The following is a 25,905-nucleotide window of genomic DNA, read 5'->3' as shown; positions in this document are numbered from 1 at the left end:
CAAAGTCTGTTATTCTGTAAGTAAATTCGGCTTTCCTGTAACTGAAGGAATGTGTCTGATTTAGGCAACCCTCAAAATTCTTATTCAATATAGAAAGGTAAAGTCTGCTTTCTAGTTTTCATGCATTTTCATTCTAATAATAATTTATTTTAAAATTGGAAATTAAGATGGTCTAGGACAGTAGTTACAGAGATTCTAATTTGTAATATATTTCTTGACAAATTCCCTTCAGCATGAGTACAGATTGTTTTAGAATAAGATGACATAGTTTCTCATATATTCATGCATTTTTTTCAGTAATTATAGTCCTCACAAACACAATTCCTGTTTCTTATATATATTAGGGCTGTCAAGCAATTAAAAAAAATTAATCACTCAATCACACTGTTAAATGATAATAGAATATCATTTATTTAAATATTTTTGGATGTTTTCTACATTTTCAAATATATTGATTTCAGTTGCAACACAGCATACAAAGTGGACAGTGCTCATTTTATATCTTTTATTACAAATATTTTCACTGTAAAAAAACAAGAAATAGTATTTTTCAGTTCTGTACTGTAATGTAATCTCTTTATCATGAAAGTTGAACTTACAGATGTACAATTATGTACAAAAAAGCTGCATTCAAAAATAAAGCAATGTAAAACTTCAGAGCCTACAATTCCAATCAGTCCTACTTCTTGTTCAGCCAATCGCTCAGACAAACAAGTTTGTTCACATTTGCAGCAGATAATGCTGCCCGCTTCTTCTTTATAATGTCACCTGAAAGTGAGAACGGACGTTTGCATGGCCCTGTTGTAGCCGGTGTCGCAAGATATTTACGTCCCAGATGCACTAAAGATTTATATGTCCCTTTATGCTTCAACCACCATTCCAGAGGACAGGCATCCATGCTGTTGATGGGTTCTGCTCAATAACGATCCAAAGCAGTGCGGACCGACACATGTTCATTTTCATCATCTGAGTCAGATGCCACCAGCAGAAGGTGGTTTGGGTCCTGCAGTTTCTGCATCAGAGTGTTGCTCTTTTCAGACTTCTGAAAGCATGCTCTACACATCATCCCTCTCAGATTTTGGAAGGCACTTCAGATTCTTAAACCTTGGGTTGAGTACTGTAGCTATCTTTAGAAATTTCACATTGGTACCTTCTTTGCATTTTGTCAAATTTGCAGTTGAAAGATACTATTTTTTTGTTTATCATTTTTACAGTGCAAATATTTGTAATAAAAATAATATAAAGTGAGCACTGTACACTTTGTATTCTGTGTTGTAATTGAAATCAGTTCATTCCCTTTCTTAGTCTCTTGCACCCAGATCAGTTCCACCCTTAAGAAGAGGGAATGTCTTTTACTGCGCAATAGTAATCTATTAAGTCCTGCTCCAGCTGAAGTCAATGTCAAAACTCTCATTGACTTAAATAGGAGTAGGTTTAGACTTTTAAAGACCAATTCACACTGGTTCTTGAGAAGAAGCTTTGTCAGTTTTCCTTGAAGGGATGGTGACAGTGATACAAAGTTTGTGGGAGGAGCTGTGATTGTTTTGAGAATTATGAGATGTTGTGTTTGGAAAGAGAGATTTATGTACTGAATTTGTATGATATACTGTAAGTATATAGACAGTCTGAGAAAATGTGAAATATATATGATGAGTTTTAGGTGTTGTTTTTTTCCTTTTAACAAATTGGGTCCTAACACTTTGAATTATCCTGAGAATGTTGCTTTATCTCTGGAATAAAAAATTAGAGATCTGAATGTTAATGATTAGGGATCATTTATCATTCCATCATTTTTAAGCAGTGACTTGCAAAGTTGATGTGGAAACTGTCCCCTATGGATGTTTGATAATAAATGTTAGTCTTGTGCCTTTTGCTGAAATACTGGAAAAATTGTCAGATCTATGTACACATGTGGTTTAATGTTTTTCTCTTCATCATCCTTTCAGCATTTTCTTTTAAATAACTTGAATAAAGAAGTCTACAAACCACTCCTCATTAATTTCTCAGCACAAACTACAGCCGCTCAGACTCAGAATATTATCATGTCAAAGCTGGATAAAAGGAGGAAGGGAGTTTATGGTCCTCCTCTTGGGAAGCGAATGGTAACTGAAATCTATTTTTTTTAACCAAAATAAATATTTAAATGCATTATTTCTCAACTGTAACCAGAAGTAAAATTAAGCAGGAATAATTAACATAGTGTAATTCTAGAGTGGCAGAGTTCTAATTCTCCTAATTTAGACTTTCTTGCTCCCTATTCTATTTATGTAAATGTAAGGGAGTTGATGTGCTCAGAACCGAATTGAGGGAGAGGGATACTTCTGTGATATACTTTCTTCCACCTATCTTGAGACTTTCTCACAATGTTCCAGCTTCTTGAAGGGATGGCGGGGGAGAGGGGTGGATAAGGGCAGCAGGTGAGTGATATATATCTTGGCTGTTTTCCCTGTCCCATATTCACAGGAGTAACCAGTGCAAATAATTGCAAACTGAATCCACGGTACCCAGAATTGTTTCCCCCTCCACACTGTGTAACTTCACCCTCAAAGGCATATGCTAGAGTCATCCATGTTCAGGTGAGCTGCTTCCAGCATAACTCCTGCAGGAGCTCTGATGTCCAGAGCTTGTAGAGATCTGGCAGCAAGATCCAGGCCAGAATCTTCTTTGCCCAGGCTTCTGATGGATCCTTCAAGATCCATGTGGATCTCAGAGTATTCACAGGTCTAGAAAGCATATTAAAAATAAATTTAGAAAAGCAAATTTCCTTCATATTTTCATTTTCAGGTTGTATTTGTAGATGATGTAAATATGCCAGCACGAGAAGTCTATGGTGCTCAGCCTCCAGTTGAGTTACTTCGCCAGTGGTTAGATCACTGGAATTGGTATGACCTTAAAGACTGCTCCATGATTAAACTTGTGGATGTTCAAATTATGTGTGCGATGGGACCAGCAGGTAAGATATGTGCATCATATGTTCTTTTATACATGAATAAAATTCTACATACCTGTAAGAAAATGTGTTACTGTTCAAGTGCTGGTCCATAGGTGTGTTCCACTGTGCATATGCCTGAGACTGGAGAATTCTTGCAAGTAGTGTTCGTTGGTCCATTCCTGCACCCCAGCTGTCCTTTTGCTCTGCACCAAGAGTATAAGGGGTGGGTTGGATTGACCCCCCTCTCTAGTTCTTTCTTATTGCCACATGATCTGAGTCAGAATCCTCCACTGTCCAGAACTTCTCCTTTCTCTTTATCCTATAAATATATTCAAAGTTATTTTATTCCTAGTTTGTTGTTAGTGTTCTACTAGATGGTTATACTTGGCTAGTGTTAGAATCCACACCCTGCGGAACACTCCTGGTCAGTGTGGGGCTTGGATAATGTCCAGGATTCTGTGCTTCAAAAATGTATTTCTTGGCCCTGCTTCTTTTCAGTCAGTGACTGCATTTACTGTCTTGGGCAGTGCATATCCCTGCCAAGTGCAGTATCTGTTGCTCCTTCCCCAGCTGAACATGGCAAGTGCAAGAGCTCCAGCTTCAAAAAACCTTCAATGAGACCTCAGTCAGATCCAGATCAGGGATCCAGGTCACCCGCCTCCCCCATACATCATCCAAAGTGTGCATCCCCCCAATTCCGTGTCTGAATCCAGAGAGAAGAGGAGCAGAGGGTGCACTCACAAACACAAAAGCAAATCTGCTTTTAGAGTCTCTGAGAGACCCCATCCCAATCCCGTTTGTCTGGTGAGCCTTCATGTTCAAGCCTTAAGGATTTATGTTCTCCTAAGCCTCATAGGCATAGCCAAAAGGGATCTCAAATTATCAGGCCCTTCTCTCCAAACATAATTTTCTGGACTACTTTAAGGACAAACTGCCTCAGGAAGACAGGGTTAATTTCCTGCTGCATGCAAGGTCATGCTGGGTGGAGGATGCCATTGTGTTCTGGCATGCAGAGATTAGCAGGTGTATACTGGAAATTAGTAATTGGCATTAGCAAATGCAGAAATAAATGGGTGTATACTGGAAAATTCATATAATAGATTCTAAAGGTATCTTACTAATTTCAAGCACACCACACTCTATAATTTATGTAGTAGATTTTACATTATTCTACTGAAATACTATCCCAGTCAGAGTATTACCAGGTTTTGGGACTAGATGGTGACCCTGATACGGTACCCATCCCTAGGAAGGAGTACTGTGGAAAGGGATCTGGGGGTCATAGTGGATCACAAGCTTAAATATGAGTCAATGGTGAAACACTGTTGCAAAAAAATAAAACATCATTCTGGGATGCACTAGCAGGAGTGTTGTAAGTAAGACACGATAAGTAATTCTTCTGTTCTACTCCGCGCTGATTAGGCCTCACCTCGAGTATTGTGTCCAGTTCTGGGTGCCACATTTCAGGAAAGATATGGACAAATTGGAGAAAATCCAGAGAAGAGCAACAAAAATGATTAAAGATCTAGACAACATGACTTATGAGGGAAGATTGAAAAAATTGGGTTTGTTCAGTCTGGAGAAGACTGATGGGGGGGATATGATAACAGTTTTCAAGTGCATAAAAGATTTGTTACAAGGAGGAGGGAGAAAAATTGTTCTCTTTAACCTCTGAATAAAGTATAAGAAGCAATGGGCTTAAATTGCAGCCAGGGCGATTTAGGTTGGACATTAGGAAATACTTAACTGTCAGGGTATAATAAATTAGGGAGGTGGTAGACTCTCTGTCATTGGAGATTTTTAAGAGCAGGTTAGACAAACACCTGTCAGAGATAGTCTAGATCAGGGGTGAGGAGCCTTTTTTCTATCAGAGGCCATTGACCCACAGAAAAAATCAGTTGTGGGCGACACACAGCCACGTGAGGGTTGTGAATGTTTGGGGCTTCCCTTAGGCTCCTGGGTGAGGCCAAAAATGAGGGTTTCAGGGTGTGAGAGCAGGCTCTGGGATAGAGCAGGGGGTTGGGGTGCAGGAAGCGGTGAGGGTTCCGACTGGAGGGGCTGGGGATGAGGAGTTTGGGGTGCAGAGGGGGCTCCAGACTGGGGCCAAGCAGTTTGGAGTGCAGGAGGGTGCTCACGGATGGGGCAGTGGGTTAGGGTGCAGGTGGGGGTGCAGGGTCTGTGAGGGACTTATGGTGCAGGAGAGGGTTCTGACCTGGTGCAGGGGTTGGGGCAGGGGTGTGGGCTCTGGGAGGGAGTTAAGGTGCAGAATGTGGGGGCGGTTCGAACTGGGCAGGGGTTTGGGGTGCGGGTAGGGGTGTGGGCTCTTGGAGGGAGTTTAGGTACAGGAGGGGGCTCGGCTGGGGGTTGGGGTATGGATGGGGTGCAGGGTCTGGGAGGGAGTTTGGGTGTGGGAGGGGGCTCAGGGCTGTAGTTTAGGGTGCGGCTGGGGTGCGGGGTCTGAGAGGGAGTTAGGGTGCAGCAGGGGGTTCGGGGCATGGGCTCCGGCCAGGTGGTGCTTACCTGACGTGGCTCCTGGTCGGTGGCACAGCGGGGCTAAGGCAAACTCCCTGCTCCCGGAAGCGGCCAGCATGTCCATTGGCAGCACGCGGAATTCCCCTGATCGTCCCTCCTCCCGGGAGCTACGGGAGGTGCCAAGGCTCGGGGCTTCCGGCCCACTGCGCGGAGACTTGCTGCAGGCCGGATTAAATTAAGCAGCGGGATGGATCCAGCCTGTGAGCCGAAGGTTCCCCACCTCTGGTCTAGATGATACTTAGTCCTGCCTTGAGTCCCTTCCAGTCCTACACTTATATGATTCTGTAAGAAACACCTTTTAAAGTAGTTTAAAATTTACTTAGAATAGGACAATATGCATTTTGTAGACTATTCTCACTTTCAGAAAGCGAGATTCTGATGCCCTCATTCAGGTTGGATAGTACCTTATTCTACCAGTAGTCCCATTGCAGTCGCTGGGACTATTCTTGGAGTTAAGATACTTTTTAATGTGAATCAGGGTGGTAGAATCTGACCCAGGATGATTAGTAGAAAAGTGTTAAATATTTATAGCTTAATGCTAGTTTCTTTATTTTATTTTCAGTATTTGTGCTTTCACATTTTAGGTGGTGGCCGAAACCCAATAACTCCTCGATACTTGCGACATTTCAATACAGTTACTATTAATGAGTTTGATGATGATTCCATGTATACGATTTTCTCTAGAATTTTAGACTGGCATCTCTCTACTTGGTAAGTAACTTTTGTATATTGCAAAAGGCTAAAGTAAATATTTAAACTGTGTCTTTGGAAAGTCTACCAAAATACCTTTCTAGGATCCTGTTCTGGAGTGGAATTGAGCATCTGTGGTTCCGATGGATTTGACAAATTCTCAGTATTTCTTATGACAAGGCTTCTTATTAGGAAACTCCTATGGAAAATATTTCTCTTCATAAATCTAAGCTTTTCACTGTGTGTTAGAATCATTCATGTTGCTTCAGTTAATTCAGATGTTTTGAAAATATTATTTCAATTTAAAGTAAATAAAAATACAGTCATATTAGTGATTATTCTAAGAACCTAAGATTTTCTGTAATATATTATATTAGTCCTCACCTATGCTTACCACTCTTAGCAAATTATAACTTAGAATACTATTAGCTTCTTTAACATTTTAGTATCTGTCAGAAGTCAATAAAAATAGAAAGTTAGTCAACTGGTGGAAAATAGAATTCTAATGAAAAATTCATCTGTTAATTGTCATTACAGTATACTTTTTGATTAATTAAAATAACAATAACATAAATTATTGTTGAATCTGAATTTCATCTACTAGTATCTCATTTACACACTGTCTAGAAAAAATGGATTTTGGGGGGGCTTTTTTGTGAAAGTATTTTTCTTCTTTTATTTAATTCAGGTCTCTTAACACTCGACCTGTGTTTAAATACCAATTTTCACTATGGGTCTGATCCTGTGAAATACTGAGCATCCACTTCTGTGGGAATTGAGGGTTCTCCTTTGAGATATGTTGTCTATATACATATTCCACTTCTGGTGGTGTGCATACACCCCATGTGCTCCAGATCAGAGTCTATTGGCCAATAATGTCTGTGGTGGCTGCGTATGTGCCCCGAGTCTCTTTGTGTATTGTGCCAAGGGCATGTAGTCCAGAGTGGGCAAACTGCCATTCAGTTCCTTCTCATTGCTTCAGGCTATAAGACAGAGCTGCTTGCTGACCATTTCCTACAAATTACTAGCTTACTTACCTTAACTTTTGTTTTGATGGGATCTCTGGGATGCAACCTGCGACTGTGGGACCACTGTGCCCCCTTAACTCACTAATCTGGGTTGTCTCTCACAATGCCTTACTGGTGACAAGTAGCAAACCACTCCAGTTGCTGTTACCACTCAGTATAACCATATGTGGAGCCCCACACCCAGCTAGATTGCATGAATGCTCCCAGAGCCACCCAAAAATCACGCAGAGCGAGGCACCAGTCAGATTCCCTCAGCGCCCAGCCTTGTACCTCAGGAATATACCATCTTGCACTGCTCAAGACTCTTTCTTAATTGGTTCACCACTTCATCAATGGAAAGTGGATATACACCAGACTTTGTAACCTGAGCTGATTTACCAAGCACTTCAGTCAAACTTACTGGTAAAGATAAACATTAGAATAAGTTTACTGATTACAAAAGATGGATTTTAAGTGATTATAAGTGATAGGCAAAAGTCAGAGTAGTTACCAAAGGAAAATAAAAGATAAGCATGCAGTCTAAATTCTCAACCTTAATAGACTAGGCCATATCTGGACTAAGCAGTTTTTCTCACCCCTCTGGATACTGCAAGTTGGGTGCAATCTTTCATGCACAGGCTCTTGCTGTTAGTCTGGGGACCAGTCTCCTCATCTCCAGCGTTCTCTTTGCCTTCAGTGTACGTGGGGGAAGAGACAGGACCAACCATGTGGCTTCTGTCCTCTCTTTTATATCCTCAGTCCATGTACTTGGAGAACACAAGTTCTGGCATGTCTTGTGAACATTGCTGAGTTTTGTGGATGAGGCTGAGCAATTCCCCTGGTGTGTCCTTGTGCAAGTGAGTCATTGAATTGTAACTCCCTTGCTGGACAATGGCTATTAATGGTTGTTCAACACCCCACCAGGCATTGGTTACCTCCCTTGTTGTTATCTCTGGGGATCTAATATCTGGGTGATTCCCCAACTCACAGCATATTTTAGTGACAGCCATACAACACAGTCTCATAATTTCAGAGATATACATGTCTAGACAGAACAACGGCTTTCAGTGGATCATAACCTTTTCCATGATACCTTACATGGTATGCTTTATATGAAATATCACAATTATATATAAATGATGAATATGGGGATTACAGACTACCCACCCAGGTATAGAGTGTCACACTTGTAAATACTCTTATCCCCATAGTCAGTTCATAGTAAGATTGCCTACCTTATTTATTTGCAATTTATTTGATAGGTTTACTTTCAATAAGGAATTTTAAAAAATCCTCTCCTGGTACCAGGGGTTAGAGATGGCCAATCCTAAATCCACCAGATATAAGTACTACCCATCATGCAAGGGTGCAATTAACAACGAACATACTTGATATAATTTTTTTGTTTGTGGGAGCTGCACATCCCCAGTAAATGTGCAGCAGAGAGGTCTGGCCACTTACGGGTCCAGAACTGAGAAGGAGGAGTGGTGAATTGAAAAGCCTGGAGAATAAGAGGAAGAAGGCAAAAGGCACTCTTTTAGAGAATTGGGGGAAAGTGTGTTATCAACGTAGAAGGCCTGGACATATAAAACAAGACTTCCCCAAGGTGGAATGTGGGTTCGCAGAATTGTGCAAATGGATTGGGACTCTCAAGGAAAGATAAAAATGAAAACAACTACCATCTCAATAAAGGTGAGAAGGAGGTGCCAAAGGGGAATTGTGGATGCTGCCTTGCAATGTTTGTTGATCCAGGGGGACTTAGTGAAGCTCCTGGGGGAAAAGATAGAGTTCGAATGCATTAATGGGGAGAAAAAACTCTGACTGTTCACCTGACTGTATATAAGCTTTTGAGGAGTTGGGTCTTGTCAAGGTTTTTCCGACCATCAGAGAACCACTCTCTCCATGAGACATTAACTTGGCTTTTATCTGCCCGGATGGGCCCACCATTTGGACCCATGGCAACATGTTCCTTGTTATACATGTCTATGAAACTGGAATTTTAATTTCAATCAAATAAGGAAGGAGAGTTGATGAAATTCAAGTCTTTATGGCAGAGCCACCCTATACTGTTTTTTATGCAGACATGGTATCTCTGAGAACACATCCAAAGTGCCTTCCTAAAGTCATCACTAATTTTCATCTCAACCAACAGGTCCTTTTCTCTATATTTTTTCCCAAGCTTCACTCTTTCAAAGGAGAGGCTAATCTTTATACTTTGGAGACCAGAAGGGCTCTGGCATTTTATTTTCAAAGAACAAAGCCATTTAGGGCTACACTGAGATTATCCATGGCAGTAGCAGAGAAGTTTAAATTAGTGTAAATGGTGGGTTCTCTGTAACTTGAAGTTTTTAAATCATGATCTGAGGACTTCAGTAACTTGTCCAGAGGTTATGGGTCTATTACAGGAGTGGGTGGGTGAGATTCTGGCCTGCAATGTGCAGGAGGTCAGACTAGATGCTCGTAGTGATCCCTTCTGGCCTTAAAGTCTGTGAGTCTATGAAACAGAAACCTGTTTCTACTCAAAGACTACCTAGATGTAGTGTAATGTAAACTGTGTGAGAACCTATTACAAAATAGGAAAATTGGATCCTCCTCAGAGTTCATTCCACTAGAGCTCTTACAGCATCCTTGAGAAATATTTCCATCATAGATATTTGCAAAGTAGCCACCTGGGAGTCTGTGCACACATTCATGAAACACTGTTCCATTACTGAAACTTCTAGATTAGATGATACATTCAGCAAAACTGTGCTTTGTTCTTTATTCACTTAGACTCCAAGCTACCATCCCTTGACTAGTGTTTGTGAATCATCAAAAGTGGAATGTGTATATGGACAGGAGAAAGAAAGGAGAAAGAAAAGTTACTTATCTGTACAGTAACTGAATTTCTTTGAGATGTTTCCCATTTTCATAAACATATTTCACAATGTTCCCTCCTTGCCACCCGCTTCTGAGTCCTATAGCCTTCAGATTCTGTGTTGGAGAAGGAACTGAGGGGCAGTTGGCCTGCTCCACTCTATATTCCCTCAGCAGAGCACAAGAAGGACATTCATGGCACATGTGTGGCAGCAATGGACACTGCTGACCAAAAGACTCTGATCTTGAACACACAGGCATCTGTGTACAACTAGATATGGAGAATGTATATGGACAACGCATCCGTACAAGTATATAACTTATTTTTTTTGGTACTGCAGAGTCTTGCAGATGTTATACAAAATGAAAATATATAATATTCACAAACAAAAATAACCCTCTTGGGCTAAAATGGAAAACTTCCTTTTCTGGGGAAAATCTTGAATTTTTCAAAAAATAAAATAGTTTTCTACCTCTCAAAGCTCTCTTTAATTATCTTTGCCTTATAAGCAAGCAAATAAGTTTTTTTCTTTGGAGGTGAGATTTACTTTTCTTCATGTAAATGGCCCAGTAACTTCAAATGGTGCCTTAGTTGTAACAGAGAGATGTCAGATAATCAGAGTGGGTGTCATTTGCCATAAGGTCAGTGGCATATCTAGATGTGAGGCCTGATTATAGCATGCTTTGAAGCCTGTGCATGCTGCTCTAGCAGTGTGCAGGGGCCACAATGGCTGCCAGTCAATTAGCTTAAAGATACTTTGTGCCTGCTTCTTCAGGACTGCACTTTCTCTGCTGTGTCCCCTAAAAGTAGCAGCACAGAAGCTGCCCTGTTACCTTGAGCACTTTGGTCCTGGGAGGAGAAGCTCATTGGATTGTTACCATCCTTGAATATGATAAGTTTAACTTACTGCAAAGGATATTCACATATCCAAACCAGGTTGAAGTCTCAAACTACAGGGCAATTTATGAAAGTTTCAGCTAGGTGCTATTTGAAACAGCAAGATGTACTGTAAAATGGGGAAAGCCCTGATTATAATGGTGCATTCAGTACCACAATAATAATAAGAAAAAGAAAGTGGTTGAATCCTCAATATTTTCTACAATTATTAGTTTTGATTCACAAGCTGACTTGACTGGAAACTCCATTAATCCAGCAAGAGCAGTGGAATTTATAAGATTGTCTATAAGAAAGTATTATCTTGAGACTTAAAATTGGCATTGAGAAGTGAATCAGTATTTAAGTATATATCCTTAGTATGATGGAACTGTGAAAATCATTTTATTCTTAGCACTTTCTTTAATTTGTCAGTTATAACTTCACATCCGAATATTTAGACTTGACTCCACAAATTATTAATGGTACCATGACAGTGTATAAAGAAGCTATGAAGAATCTGCTGCCCACTCCCACCAAATCTCACTACTTGTTCAACCTCCGTGATTTCTCCCGCGTTATTCAAGGTGTATGTCTGTCAAGACCTGAAACAACAGAATCTGTAGGAATGATAAAACGTCTTTGGGTTCACGAGGTAAATCTCATATTAGTAATAAATTGTATATGATATTTATGATAAATAATTGAACAGTCAAAGTTGGATTTAGACATTTATTTTTCTTTAGTAATAAAATTTAGTTGAATTATCTTATATCACAGCTATGATGTAAGACCTATGACTAATAGCTATGTAATGATGCCATAGTCATAAGGTTTTTTTTGCTAGCTAGAAATGGGATTTTATGCATACTTGTTTGAAGTATGAACCACATCTTAATGTATTGTGGGCTCCTTTCCTTCCATTCACAATTATCCAGACGACATCTCCTGCCATAAGTTATTACACAGTGTACCTACCTCCATTTCCTCTCCTGTCCCTCCCAATGGCAGAACAAAGAGTCAGTGGAGAGAGAGCCAGCAGTGGGCCAGGGTCATGGGAAGGTTGGGTGGGGAAAGAACATGTTCTTGTTCCTCTCTCCCTGTGGATCTTCTTCAGTAGAAACTCCTGAATCTTCAGCAACTGTAACTACCTCTCCCCTAATGATAACATCACAAGCTAACTGATCAGAGGAGTAGTGTTAACTCATCTATTTAGAAATAGGAAGAAAAAGCAAAAATATACCAAGTCTGGTCTCTCTGACTTTACATAAAAGTAAGGATAGTGACACCTGCCACTCTTTACAAAATGTCTTCAGAATACAATTAATATATTTAAAGTATGCATATAGTATGTGGAAAATGTTTTATTTTCCCACATGGAGCTTAGCTTTCATTTAGAAGATAAAAGGATCAACTGTTCCAGTTGCTTCTGAACATTTATTTTAATTTTCATTGTGCTGAAATTTAAGAGACTTTGCACTTTGAAACCATTTTTTTATGTGTGTGTGTGTGTGTGTGTGTGTGTGTTTCACTTAGATTAATGCCAGTATAAAATGAACAGAATGCTAGCATCAACTACTAAAACTATGACATTATTATTTATTATGCAGGTTCTTAGAGTGTACTATGATCGCTTAGTGGATAATGCAGATCGAGCCTGGCTTGTTGGTTATATCCAAGAAGTAGTGAAAAGTCATTTAGATGAAGACTTTCATGAACTTTTCCAGAGCCTGGACTTCAATTTTGATGGCAAGGTGGAAGAGGATGACTTACGTAGCCTGATGTTTTGTGACTTTCATGACCCCAAACGAGAGGACACCAACTATAGGGAGATCAAGGATGTGGACACACTGAGATTAGTTGTAGAGAGCCACTTGGAAGAATTTAATAACATGAGCAAAAAACCTATGCAACTTGTCTTGTTCCGATTTGCTATTGAACATGTCTGTAGAATTTCACGGATCCTGAAACAACCTCGCAGCCATGCCCTTCTGGTTGGTGTTGGAGGCAGTGGCAGGCAGTCCCTCACTCGATTAGCAGCACATATGGCTGATTATACACTTTTCCAGGTTGAAATATCTAAGAGCTATGGTAACAATGAGTGGCATGAAGACTTAAAAGTCATCCTAAGGAAATCTACTGAGGGTGAGATGCAAGGAGTTTTCTTATTCACTGATTCTCAGATAAAGAAGGAGTCATTTTTAGAAGACATTAACAACTTACTAAATGCGGGGGAAGTACCAAACCTCTTTGCACTAGATGAGAAACAAGAAATTTGTGAACGAATGCGTCAGATAGACCGCCAGCGAGATAAAACAAAGCAAACTGATGGTAGCCCCATAGCCCTTTTTAACATGTTCATTGATCGCTGCCGAGACCAGCTCCATGTGGTATTGGCAATGAGTCCCATTGGAGATGCTTTTCGTAATCGCCTTCGAAAATTTCCAGCTCTTGTTAACTGCTGCACACTTGACTGGTTTCAGGTAGAGTTATTTACTATTTACACATTTTCTGATGGGACACCACAAATGCATTATTCAAAATATGGCCTCAGTTCTTTTCATGTCAAGTAGTTTGCTCTTTAATTCTGTTAAAAGTTAAAACATTTTCTGGATTTTCCTAGAATTAGATGGTGATACTCTGCCCTACTGACTTTAGAGGGATTGCACAGGGTGTAAATAAGGTCAAGATTCTGCCCAGAATGTCACAATCACTGAGATTAATATCTGAGTAAATACAGTACAGTAGAAATTAGAGAATGACCTATCCAATTTACTCAGCTTGCAAAATCTCAGTGATGATTTGCCAGGTGCCCAAAAAAGTTTAGGTCTGGTATGGATTGGCAAGAATTAGTAGAGAAATCTCCCAGTCCCAAGCATGACCTTCTTCCCTACTAACTTGTAAACTACTATAATCTATCTATATGATATGTAACAGTAAGGTTCAAAATTTGATCATACAAGTTAGGAAATTCAGACTTATGCTATCCTTAAAATGCATAGCTGTATCCCTGAGCCTCATTTTAAAGAGAAGAGGGTAAGTTATAGCCAGTCTTTTTAGCATATGCGCAGTGTGCCTCAGGTGGCACATGACTGGGATTCACCACCGAATTTGGTTCGCTGGTTGGATCATTAGCTTCCCCGGCTTGGGCCAGGTACTGATGGGGAGTGCAACATGAATGCTGATCCATAACTGTTATCCAGGGTTTTCAGAACCCCCAACAGTGGTAACTTAACTATTTCACTCTAGGCAGTTTTCAGAGTGGCAGCCGTGTTAGTCTGTATTCGCAAAAAGAAAAGGAGTACTTGTGGCACCTTAGAGACTAACCAATTTATTTGAGCATAAATAAGGCAGTGTCAGGAATAAATCAGTGGGAACAGAGCAATTCCGTCTGATAAAAGATTCATGCAAGTAAGCGTGCTCTATCTAAATCTGTAGTTTATTAGATTTAAGCACACACAGACATAAGTAATAAGTTTAGAACATCCCAGATATTTACCTAACATCTGGAACAGTATTGAGTAATTAACAGCTGGTTCACAGTGGCCAGTTGCTCACCCACTGAGGAGAAAAGGTGTCAGAAAAAACGTCTCTCAAGATGGCTTCAGAGGACTGTTCCAAAGTACACTCTATTATCTAAACTTTTTATAGCTAACTTCTAGAAAAAACATAGGTCATAATGACCCCTACTGGAGGATCACTTTTTTTAACTTTCAATAAGCTTCTAATATCAGAGGCATTTAGACTCAAGGTTTTTATCCAGTTATCGTCTTTCAATTTTCCGTTATTTACTTTTTTCTCACAGTCAGGAATGAGAGGAGGGGTTGGATGGGGCAGCAGGGGGCAGTCAGGGGCGGGGGTCCAAGGGCGGTCAGGGGACAGGGAGCAGGGGGTGGTGGATGGGGCAGGAGTCCCAGGAGGGGCCATCAGGGGACAGGGAACAGGGGGTTTGGATGGGGTAGGAGTCCCAGGGGGGCCATCAGGGGGCGAGAAGCAGAGGATAGGGGTCAGTTGGGTAGGGGTCAGGGGCCGGGCCACGCCTCTCCTAACTGGCCCTCCATACAATTTTGGAAACCCGATGTGGCCCTCAGGCCAAAAAGTCCCTCCTGGAGCAAAGGATTTTGCTCCCCCAAAAAGGTTTGAGGGAGAGGGAAGAGCTGGCTAGATATAGCTCTTGTTTCCCGCCTCTTCTTGAGAACTTGAGGGAGTTCCAAGCTGTCTAGAGGAGGGAGAGAGCTCATGCAAATAAGCTCCCATCTTTCACATTCCTCAGCTCCCTAGCCTGATCCTGCCCTTTCTCCCTCTTTGAAGCTCTGCAGCCTTCTGAAGTTTCTCCAGTCCTTGGGTTATATTAAGACACCTGTACAGCTCAAAGGGAGAGGAACGGTAAATTCTAGGCAGCTTTTGACTAATCTTTAAAAATACTTAAATCCTGTTTTCTTTGGAGGTGGGATTCTTTCACCCTGAATCCCAGAGAAAGTTTAGTGGCAAAGCATCTTTCACAACCTTTTGAAGTGGTGAAAAACCATTTAAAATGAATTAAATATTCACTTTGGTGAGTAATTAAAAAGCCACTCAGGATGTTTACTACAGTTAAATTAAAGTGTGGGTAAAAATGAAGATATTTCTTTATTTTTCAGTTTTTAGCACCAGTTATTTACACAAGTAGATATATAGACTTTTCGCAGAATCCTATTTACCAGCACAGAGTCTTACTGTTGGTAAGGAACAAAGCATGTACAGTGACGAGTGCACTTAAGTTGAAATCCTTATTAATAATTTTGCGAGCTTGCAGTCAATTGATAAATCACATATTAACATCTGAGAAGTGGTTTATGAATTTTGGTATTTATGGAATTCTGTAAAATGCTTACTGATATTTTGATATGAATATTTTTTTTAAATGCAAACAAACAAAAACAAGTTGCTGAAAATGTTTTTAATTAGTGTTGTGCTGGACACTGACAAACTCAACATGCTTCATTTATGACCTACTATATTCTAAGAAGCAACGAATCAAGAGTTATAATCCAGAATTGATTGTCGTAACTTTGTCTTGCAGATCTGCCACTGAAAACATATTTTTAAATATTCACATCAAAATACTGTTTAGTATTTAGATCTCTTTAACTTGTGACTGCAGGGTGCATGCACATATAGGCAACAATCCTGAAAAGCCTTACTTGCACACACGCTTAATTTTTTGTGTGATTAATCAATGGAACAACTCATGTATAAAGTTAATCTATCAGTTAGTCTTATCAGGTTTAGAGCAATAGAAATTCTGTAAATTCTATGTACACAGATACAAGTGAGGCATAAATAGTGTGTGTCATTCACACATCCTTCCTCCACAATCTGTAGAGCAAAAAGTGTAAGCACTGATTGATATCAGCATGGTAAGTTCCTCTGAGATTCTTCATTTTGCTAGGTAAGCACTGGGCCCTCTATAAAAGTTAAAAGTTTAGTTTTCTCATGATAATAATGAAATTAAAAATAAATCTTAATAAAGGATAGTATCCAACTTCGATATACTCAGAAAGCAAGACTTCTGTGTAATGCAATATGTTTTCATATTTCAGTCTAATAATTGAATGTATTGGTATTATCGTGTGCATTTTCTTATGCAATTTTGCAGTTGTTGGTTTAAAGTATGATTCTGATCTGAAAAGTGACTGTAAACATGGTAACTCTTTACTTAATAAGCTGTCTCCCTGTGTGTCAGTCATATCCTTTGATTGTAGTAATTAAAATAAGATTTTACTATTTTTACACCTCTTAGCTATGAAGAGTTAAAATTACTAAGAGAGTATTATTCCTTCTTGTGCATTCTCAGCAGTATTGTTATCTAAGCTCCAGTTGGTGACACCTTTGTAAACCCACTGAAGGTTGCACAGAGGTAATTTGAAAAAAATGGGGTTTTACCGAGAGCCCAATTTGGCTAGCAAAATCTGTATTTGGACAATGATGTTCAAGAAGGAAAGAACCCAAATGGACTTGCAGGGCCCAGATTGAGTTTGTAGTGTTAGCAGTTAGAAAAAAGACAATTTTTTACTTGTAAACTCAGTGTTGGTAATATGGAAATCAGTGAAAAAACAATTAACCAAGAATCCCACAATGACACTTCTATGGAGTCACTTTTCAAAGTGCAACTGTATTTCAGAGTTCTTCTGTACCCCAGTTTACATTTGAATTCTGTTTATTTGCTTTATATCCAGGTTTACAAGTTTTGGAAATAAATGTTAAACTAAATACGTTTTTAAAAGACTGTTTTACTTTTTATAGAAACAACAAAGCAGTTGTTCTCTGCAGTAAATTTTGATGATTAAACAAAAATTCAGGATTTTTTTCTCCAAAAATAATGAAAATAAGCTTTCATTAGATAATGTTATAGCCATTCTTTATATGGAAAGTTTATGTGAAGAGAGCATATATGTGTTTATTTTAATAATATTCTGACAAATTGGTAACATACTGTGCTTTTGCTTATTGGATGAGTTGAGGGAAAGTTTGCCCTTGGTTGAGCCCTGGCAACTCTTTGACTTTAGTGGCAGTTGTCCATCATGACCAAAGGCAGAATTTGAGTCTTTTCATTTTTCACAGTAAAGCCCCAATTATCTGACTTCCATTTAATCAAAGGTTGGTCAGATCGTCTATGGCAATACTGTGTGCCCTGCATTGCACTCACCCTACTTATTTGAAGCCTCATTTTTCTGAAGTTTCATATTGAGGGAAGGATTTTCAGAACACTAGAGTTGTTCTATATTAGGTTTTCCTTTTGTATGTGAACGTAGAAATGAAAAACTCTCCGTGTAATAACTATTTGTATGATAGGTGAAGTAATATTATGTTTATTTTCAATTTAGACATGGCCTGAAGATGCATTGCAAGCTGTTGCCTCTCGCTTCTTGGAAGATATTGAAATGTCAGAGGCAACACGCGAAGGCTGTATTGATATGTGTAAAAGCTTTCACACTTCTACCATTGCTTTGTCTGACCTGTTCCATACTGAGCTTCAAAGGCACAACTATGTTACACCTACCTCATACCTGGAATTAATCTCCACATTCAAAACCTTACTGGAAAAGAAACGCACGTAAGGATATATAACATGCATTTTGATAGGGGAGTCCAAAGTTCCTTGAAAATATTATTTTCTACATGTAATTAATTTGTGTAGCTAAACTAATAAAAAAAGTTAAGAATACTTAGATTGCCATTTCTTGGCTACATTTGCACTCAGTGGACTAAAGAGCAAGTTAGACCTAGTTTAATTCTTGTATTCCATTAGGCCAGTTCTAATATTCATTATTAAGTTGATGCCTATTGATACTTTAAAATATCAATTTTTTTTTCTTCTGATGCAGTTCCAGACCCTAGAAATTACATCTGTTCTGCAGGGTGAATATCACTGAGTAACTCTGAGTTGCGGTATAAAGACACTCCCTTCCTTCATGATGGGTGGAGTTTTAGGTCTCCGAGACTGTATGTAAGCTCTGAGGGAAAATAAAAGGGCTCAGGGACTTAGTATAGTCATGCAGAAATCTAGGGATATTCCTCTAGGTCACCAGTGTGCCTAGGTCAGTAGTGACTGAAAGTCATTACCGTCAGAAGACTCTTTCATGTCTTAGTGAAAAGAGTAGGAAGGTTCAGTTCCTACTTGTCCAGAACCTCATTATTTCCTCTTGACTAATGCAACCACCTCCTCTGTGAACTTCTTGATACACAGATTACTCCCCTCAGTTCCATATAAAACACAGCTATTAAAATAATATTCCTTCTGTGTCCTTCTACTGACTCCTCCTCCATCATATCACATCACATTCCAACTTCTCATTCCTAAGGGCCTTCATAACTCTGCACCCATCTACTTTCCCACTCTTGTCTTTTATCTTGTCACCCTGCCTCCACATCTGTTCTTACAGTAAATCCAGCCTTGATCACTCACTTGTCATTTTTCATACCTTTAAGAAGCTTGCACATAACTGAAGTAGCATAAAGGAGTCTGAGTGTAAATGAGAATCAGGCACAAGCACTATATTGCACCGTCTGATGGGCAAATAAAACAAGATGGCATGGTGTTTAAATTTCAAGAATGGTGGGAAATTAGAAATTTGGGGAATGGGGCCAAGAAAAATTGATAATATATTTATAAAAATGTCTGTAAAATTAAGCACTGCTTGATATTACTTTTAGTGAGGTGATGAAAATGAAAAAACGATATGAAGTTGGCTTGGAGAAACTGAATTCTGCTGCATCACAGGTGGCTTTGATGCAGTATGAGCTGGAAGCCCTACAGCCTCAGCTAAAGGAAGCTAGCAAACAAGTTGATGAAATGATGCTGGTTATTGAAAAGGAGTCCTTGGAGGTAGCTAAAACTGAAAAAATAGTGAAAGCTGATGAAGCTGTGGCGAATGAGCAAGCTATGGCTGCAAAAGCAATCAAAGATGAATGTGATGCTGATTTGGCACAAGCCTTGCCGATTCTGGAAAGTGCTCTGGCTGCTCTTGACACTCTTACTGCACAGGTAAAGCTAACTATATGTATTTATACACTGACCAGGTATTCAGACTAACAAAAACAAACCATGTCTGCCTTCAAAGAAAATTTGAATATGCTACATTGCTATTAATTGTCAGTTTTCACATTGTTACTGAATTAAAAGTTGCATAATTTTGTAGCATCTGAAATTTCTTAAAACATTTAGTTTCAAAATCAAGGCATTCTTTTATTTTCATTCCCTGCTTGGACAGCTATAACATAAGCTAGTGAACTATAACACTTATATGCTCAGGAGGTATAAAATCAAACATTTCTCACTAGTCATTTTAAAATTCATAATCATAATAATATTCTGAATCAACAAATGGCAAGTTAAAAAGAATTTTCCTGATTGCTTCCTCAGCAAAACTGCATACTTGCCATGTAATTGTTTCGATATATTCACATAGATATCTGTCCTTTCAGAGACTAGAAACAGAGGCTGAGTTTCTGTGCTACACCTTTGACTTGCAGCCCAAGGGGAGGTAGTGAGGGGTAAGGTGGCTTTATGCCATCTTTATGCCCTCCCCAGCTGCTCTGATGCTGGAAAGAAAGAGGCCCCAGACATAACTTATATAACTCTGGGGGCTATGTTCCCTGCGTGGCCGCAGCCTATATAGTGCCATGCAGGCGCTCAGGGAACCCGCCCGAGGACCGCTGCGGCTGGAGGAGGACACCCCTCCCCCGGCCCTCCTCTCCCGGCCCCCACCGCAGTCGCAGCTGGAGCGGTCCAGCTCAGCTCCAGGCGCGGCCTGGCCCCTACTACAGTGCCCCTCCCCTGGCCTGAACCCAGCCCTGGCCCGGACCTGCTGGGGTTGGGGCACCTATCCTGAAGCCCTAGCTGCGGGGAGAGGCGTCCCCTCCCAGTCCAGGTGCTGCTGCAGGGAGAGAGAGCTGGGGGGAGTCCTGGAGCATCCTCGTGTACCCCAAACCTCTCATATTCCCAGCCCTACTCCGGAGCCCGCACCCCAGCCAGCGCCCTCACACCCCTGCACCCCAACTCTCTGCCCCAGCCCTGAGCCCCTTATCCCCAGCCCCCCCACAGAGCCCACACCCCCAACCAGAGCCCTCACACGCCTGCAGCCCACCCAAACCCTCTGCCCCAGCCTCTCCCACACTGTGAACCCTTTGGCCCCACCCCCACCACATGAATTTTGTTATGTGCACCAATATGAAGGTGATGTGTCACACACCACCTCCATATTGGTACACATAACAAAATTCATTCCGCACATGGGTGGGAGAAATTAGAGGGAGCACTGCCTGGGGGTCAGTCTAAATGACAGCAGCCACTCTTTGGGCCACCGCTGTGTCTGGAATTTCTGCAGTACTGCAGGCAGTGACTCTGTCTCCAACACACACCTTACTACACCAGGACTTGCACAAGGGCTCCTGGAGGGCAATCTTGCACAGTGCCTGTGCTAGGGAAATCCTCTTCCAACCAGAGCTGGGGCTTGTAATGCCCCTTTATAACACTCCAGGCCTTTTGCCCAGTGGAAAGAGGACTGCATGGGGGAAAGGATCTCTCACTCTGTGTCAGTATAAAGGTTCTAGTGAAAGCCATCCTTCCATAGTAAATCCATGTGGCTGAGAATAATTCCAAGAAAACAACATTCTTCTTTGAGTGCTGGTCCTTGTGTATTTCACTATTGGTGCACTTTGCGCTCCATTTGTCCAGAATCAGATAATTTTGAAAGGAGCGTTTATTGGTCTGCACAGGTACCCTTGCTCTGCTTGTGCCTCCAACTGAGGAGATAAAGGGTATAGCAGACCAACTGCCTCTCATGTTCCTTCTTTCCGCTTCCTGGCTTGGGTTGGAACCTCCAGTGTCAGAAGCTTAGTCTTCCTTTATTCTTCAACCTCTAAATACATATGTATATATTTTGTAAATAGTTTTTAGAATTTTATCCATTATTTTTAGCTAAGTTTTGTAGTTTGATAGATTCCCCACTGTAGGGAATTCAACCCCCCTGCCCCCACATACACATCTTGATATGAGTACTGGACTATGGCCGGGACTCTAGGCTTCAAAACTGGTTTCTTGCACATGCTCCTTCTAAGTCAGTGACAACCATTAACGCTGCCTGTACTGCCTTAGGGAAGCTCAGGTTGCAGCAACATATGATATCTGCTGCTCTTTCCCCATTCATACCTTAAGAAGCACTTAATGGAGAAGGCCATAAGGTTGCACTTTGACCCAGGCCAAGGGGACCTCCCCTCCCATACATTGGGCTGACTCAGCAAAGAGTGTGCCTCCTTATGTAAGGTTCTACTGAGCAATAAGGAAATCTACCCATACAGATCCCCCACTGGAGTCTTGTCATGGGGGCAGGGAGCACTCTCATAAACACAAGAGCAAATTCTCCTCTAAATCTACTTCAAAGAAGACAGATACAGGCGTGCCTAAGTTGAACAAATCTTTCTGCTCCCCTCATGAAGACTTAGAGCATACTAAATCTTAGGGTCTTGACAAAAAGCCCATAAGTTGGGACCAGACTATGCTCTGGCAGCAATGGTGCTACTGATACCAACTAAGCCTAAACTCTGGAAACCAACAGTACTACCAAAAGGCAGCCATTGCCAGCCTCAATCAACAGCTGTACTGGCTCTGCCTCACACAGCTGAGGCACAAACTATGTCTGCTCTGTTGATCTGGGCTGATAGGACCCCTCACACTCCAGGGAGAGCAGAGTCTTACATTCCACCTGATGACATCTTTGCTTTGCCAGATCTCCAATCATCCTCCTTGTCCCCAACTGGCCCATAAAGTTTTGGTTCCCAAGTCTCCTATGTATGTCCTCTTGGTCACTGATCAGCATTCATTCCTTTTCCAATAACCTGACAAAGGGGAAGGGCAGAATCAAGCATCTCAACTTCCAACCACTCCAGCTCAGGGCGTAGTTTTGGGTGGCCATTAACTCTAGAACATGCAAAACATTCTTAGTAAAAGTTGAAAGGATTCTACTAGGAAATGTTATTTAGCCAACTGGTATTCATCTGATTCTTTCCCTCAAAACAGCTTGTCTTTCCATCAACTCTTTATGGGTTCACCTGCCAGCAATCAGTGCATACCACCCACTTTCACATGGTCACTCAATTTTTGCTCACCTGCTGACTACCAGGTTCTGGAATGACCTAGTTAGAAATTTTCTGGCAGTAAGAAAACCTTCTCTCAATGGGACTTAAATCTTGTTCTATCAGTGCTCACCAAGCTGCCCTTCAGACCACTAGCGACCAGATGTTCCATGTCTCTCCTGTCTCTTAAGGTTGTATTCCTCGTAGCCATCACCTCAGCCAGGAGGGTGGGTCAGCTTGGAGTACTGATGGTGGGATCTGCCTTACATCATATTCCATAGAGACAGTTTCATTGTGTTTACATCCTAAGTTCACCCTCATAGTTTTTTTAGAATTTCACCTGAATCAGTCAATCCCCTTACCTCTGTTTTTTCCAAAGCCACATGCATCTGAAAAGGAGAGGAGACTTCATTCCCTTGACATGAAACAAGCCTTAGCCTTTTATCTACAAAGGACAAAGCCAGTCAGAAAATTTCCCAGGTTGTTTATCGCCATACCGGAGTCCATGGTTAGGATCTTTCCTCTCAGAAGACCTCTAAAATGGATCTCAGGCTGTATCTTACCCTGCTGTCAGTTGTCTGATTTCCCCCTCCCATTTTGGGGTGAGAGCACAGGTGACGACAATGGCATAACTTTAAGAAATACCTCTACTTGACATTTGCAAAGCAGCTGTGTGGGGTTCCTTCTACTGATCTGAGGTATGATGCTCCAACACAGGACTCCTGATGCATCCTTTGGGATGGTCGTTCTTCAAATGGCTCTGCTGCTTGCATTCTTGAAGCCTCCTCCTACTTGAGTACTGCTTGTCAGTCACCCACAGTGGAATACACATAGGGACCAGCACTTGAAGAAGAAGAGAAAGTTACTTACTGTAGAGTAACTGGAGGATCTTCAAGATATGTGGTTCCTATCTGTTTTCCACTACCTGCCCTAATTCCCTTCTGCTTTGCATCTGTGACTGGGGTCTCATGGGGGCCACTCTGCGATTGCTCAATTAGGGTAATTGCAAAGAATGGGGCAGATGATCCCCAAAACTGGTGGCTATTCTAATACTTATTCACCAAGCCAGCAGCAAAACAGCTTCTACAATTCCTTACTGGTTACCCACACGACCACAAGTGGGAGATACACCTGACAGTACTTCACAACATATTCGGACGATGGGGGACACTATCCACAGACCTGTTCGCCACTCACCTGAACAAGAATTGTCCATGCTACGGATCAGGGATGGGTCAACACTGCCCAGGTGATGTTCTCTTCATCCCCTGGAACAGGGACCTTCTCAGTGCCTTTTCTCCATTTCCTCAATTGTCTAAGGTCCTACTGAAAATAAAGAGCGGGATCCCACATCATTCTGATTGCTCCTACTTGGCCAAGACAGACCTGGTACCCTTACCTGTCACAGCTCACGACATGCCCACTGATCCCTCTCCCAACCATTCCGCACCTCCTCTCACAGAACAGAGGATGTACCCTGCATCCCAACTTGGGATTCTCTGCCTCAAGGCATGGCTGCTGCTTGATTCCAACACCTAGAAAGCTCCTGTTCAAGGGAGGTACAAGAGGTTATGTTGCACAGCAGAAAGTCCTCGACGCCACATACTTACCTGAAAAAATGGTCCAGGTTTCAGATTTGGTTCTTCTCCCAAACATCCGTGACTATTCCACATATCCTGGACTATGCATTGACCCTAAAGAAATCGGGTCTATCTTTAAGTTCTTTCAGGGTCCATCTAGCAGCTATATCAGCTTTCCAAAAACCTGTTGAGGGTTACTCAGTGCTGTCGCATCCAACTAGTAAAAGATTCCTCAAGAATATAATAAACTTCTTCCCTCAACCTCAACTACTGTCTCCCATGTGGGACTTAAACCTGGTACTGAAAGCATTAACTAGGCCTCTTTTCAAAACTATGATCACCTGTTCACTGACGTAACTTCCCATGAAAATGCCCTTTCTGATATCGATTACCTCAGCCAGGAGAATAGGAGAGATAGCTGCTCTGATGGCATAACCCCACTATCAGGGTATTCTTCTTGGCCAATGTTACGCTTAGGCTGCATCCAAAATTCATCCCTAATGTGACCTCCCTCTTTCACATGAATCAACTGAGTCACCTTCCAATCTTTTACCCCAAGCCTCACTGAGACAACAGGGAGGCTATATTGCATATCCTGGATGTCAGGAGAGCCCTGGCCACTTGGACAGGATAAAGACCTTCAGGAAGTCCCCTAAGCTTTTTCTCTCCATTATGGAAAGATCCAAAGACTCAGCAATATCACCCCAAAGGCTTTCCAAGTGGGTCTCAACTTGCATCAGACAGTGTTACCAAGTTTGCAATATGACCTCTCCAGACTCTGTTTGTACATACTCCACAAAGTCAATTTCCTCATCCATCACCTTATTCAAGAATGTCCCTATCTCAGAGATCTGTAGAGCAGCGACATGTGCGTCAACCCACACTTTTGCAGAACGATATTGTTAGGGAAAAAGGTTTTCCCTCCCATCTAGGGTTAGGAGGGTAGCCTTCCCTGGACTTCTGTATTAGTCAAACAAAACACAGAGTCTTGGCTCTTTGATAAAGTGAGGCACTTTAATGCTAGCAAGTACGACAGCTGAAGGGCTCACCAATTCCTTTACAGAGGAAAATGGTGAAGCCCCGAACAAAGAACAGAGATGGGCTTTTATAGCCTGGTTCAACATACAGTGTGATATCTCTTCCAGTTCAAGCCGGTTAACCCAGTCTGTTTGAAGTTCTGGGATAGGTATAAACATGGAGGCTTATCTGTATAAGGAATTTTTTCCCCAAAACAGGGAGTACAGGTTACACACAGTTCACATTCCTTCCACCCATAACCTTAGAGAGAAGACAGATAAGCATAGAAAAAAGACAGAGGCCTAGCTTTACATGATTATAGGGTTGTTTTCTGGTTCTTTTCTTTATCACTATGGATCACTGGGGACTCCGCCACCGACGCCATCTTCGGCTCCACAGTGCTGTCATCTGTAAGAGACCCAACTCCGAAGTTCTGGCCCTCCAGAAGGGGTACTGCCCAGGAGTCACCTACAGTGGAGCACCCATAGGGATACTACTTGAAGAAGAAGAAGAAGTTACTTACCTTGTGCAGTAACGATGGTTCTTGGAGATGTGTCCGCGTATGGGTGCTCCACAACCCACCCTCCTCCCCTCTACTTCAGAGTTCTTGTCAATGACTCTGTAGTAGAGAAGGAACTGAGGGGGATTAGCTCGTGCACGCTGACCAGCCTCGCGGAGCAGCATGAGGAGACACAGCGCATGTGCAGGCCTAAGGGACACTGCTACCAAAGCTCTCCATTCAGCTGCGCAGGGACACAAGCACACTTACAATGGAGCACCCCTAGAGAAACACATCTGGAA

General features: G+C 41.5%; 1 protein-coding gene across 1 annotated transcript in view; it reads left to right on the top strand.

Moving 5' to 3' along the window:
- The window catches only part of DNAH7 (dynein axonemal heavy chain 7), a 294,918-nt gene that overhangs the window by 170,846 nt on the left and 98,167 nt on the right, over nt 1–25,905 (top strand). Inside the window, exons 36-42 of the mRNA XM_077829629.1 lie at nt 1,947–2,102; nt 2,785–2,953; nt 6,049–6,175; nt 11,327–11,546; nt 12,502–13,374; nt 17,758–17,987; nt 19,088–19,418. Coding sequence (XP_077685755.1) covers nt 1,947–2,102; nt 2,785–2,953; nt 6,049–6,175; nt 11,327–11,546; nt 12,502–13,374; nt 17,758–17,987; nt 19,088–19,418 — 2,106 coding nt within the window. The remainder of the gene's footprint in view (nt 1–1,946; nt 2,103–2,784; nt 2,954–6,048; nt 6,176–11,326; nt 11,547–12,501; nt 13,375–17,757; nt 17,988–19,087; nt 19,419–25,905) is intronic.

This window comes from Eretmochelys imbricata, chromosome 11 (genome assembly GCF_965152235.1).
Source record: "Eretmochelys imbricata isolate rEreImb1 chromosome 11, rEreImb1.hap1, whole genome shotgun sequence".
NCBI lineage: Eukaryota > Metazoa > Chordata > Testudines > Cheloniidae > Eretmochelys > Eretmochelys imbricata.
The sequence above is the reverse complement of the archived record's forward strand: the minus strand, read 5'-3'. Positions and strand labels throughout refer to the sequence as shown.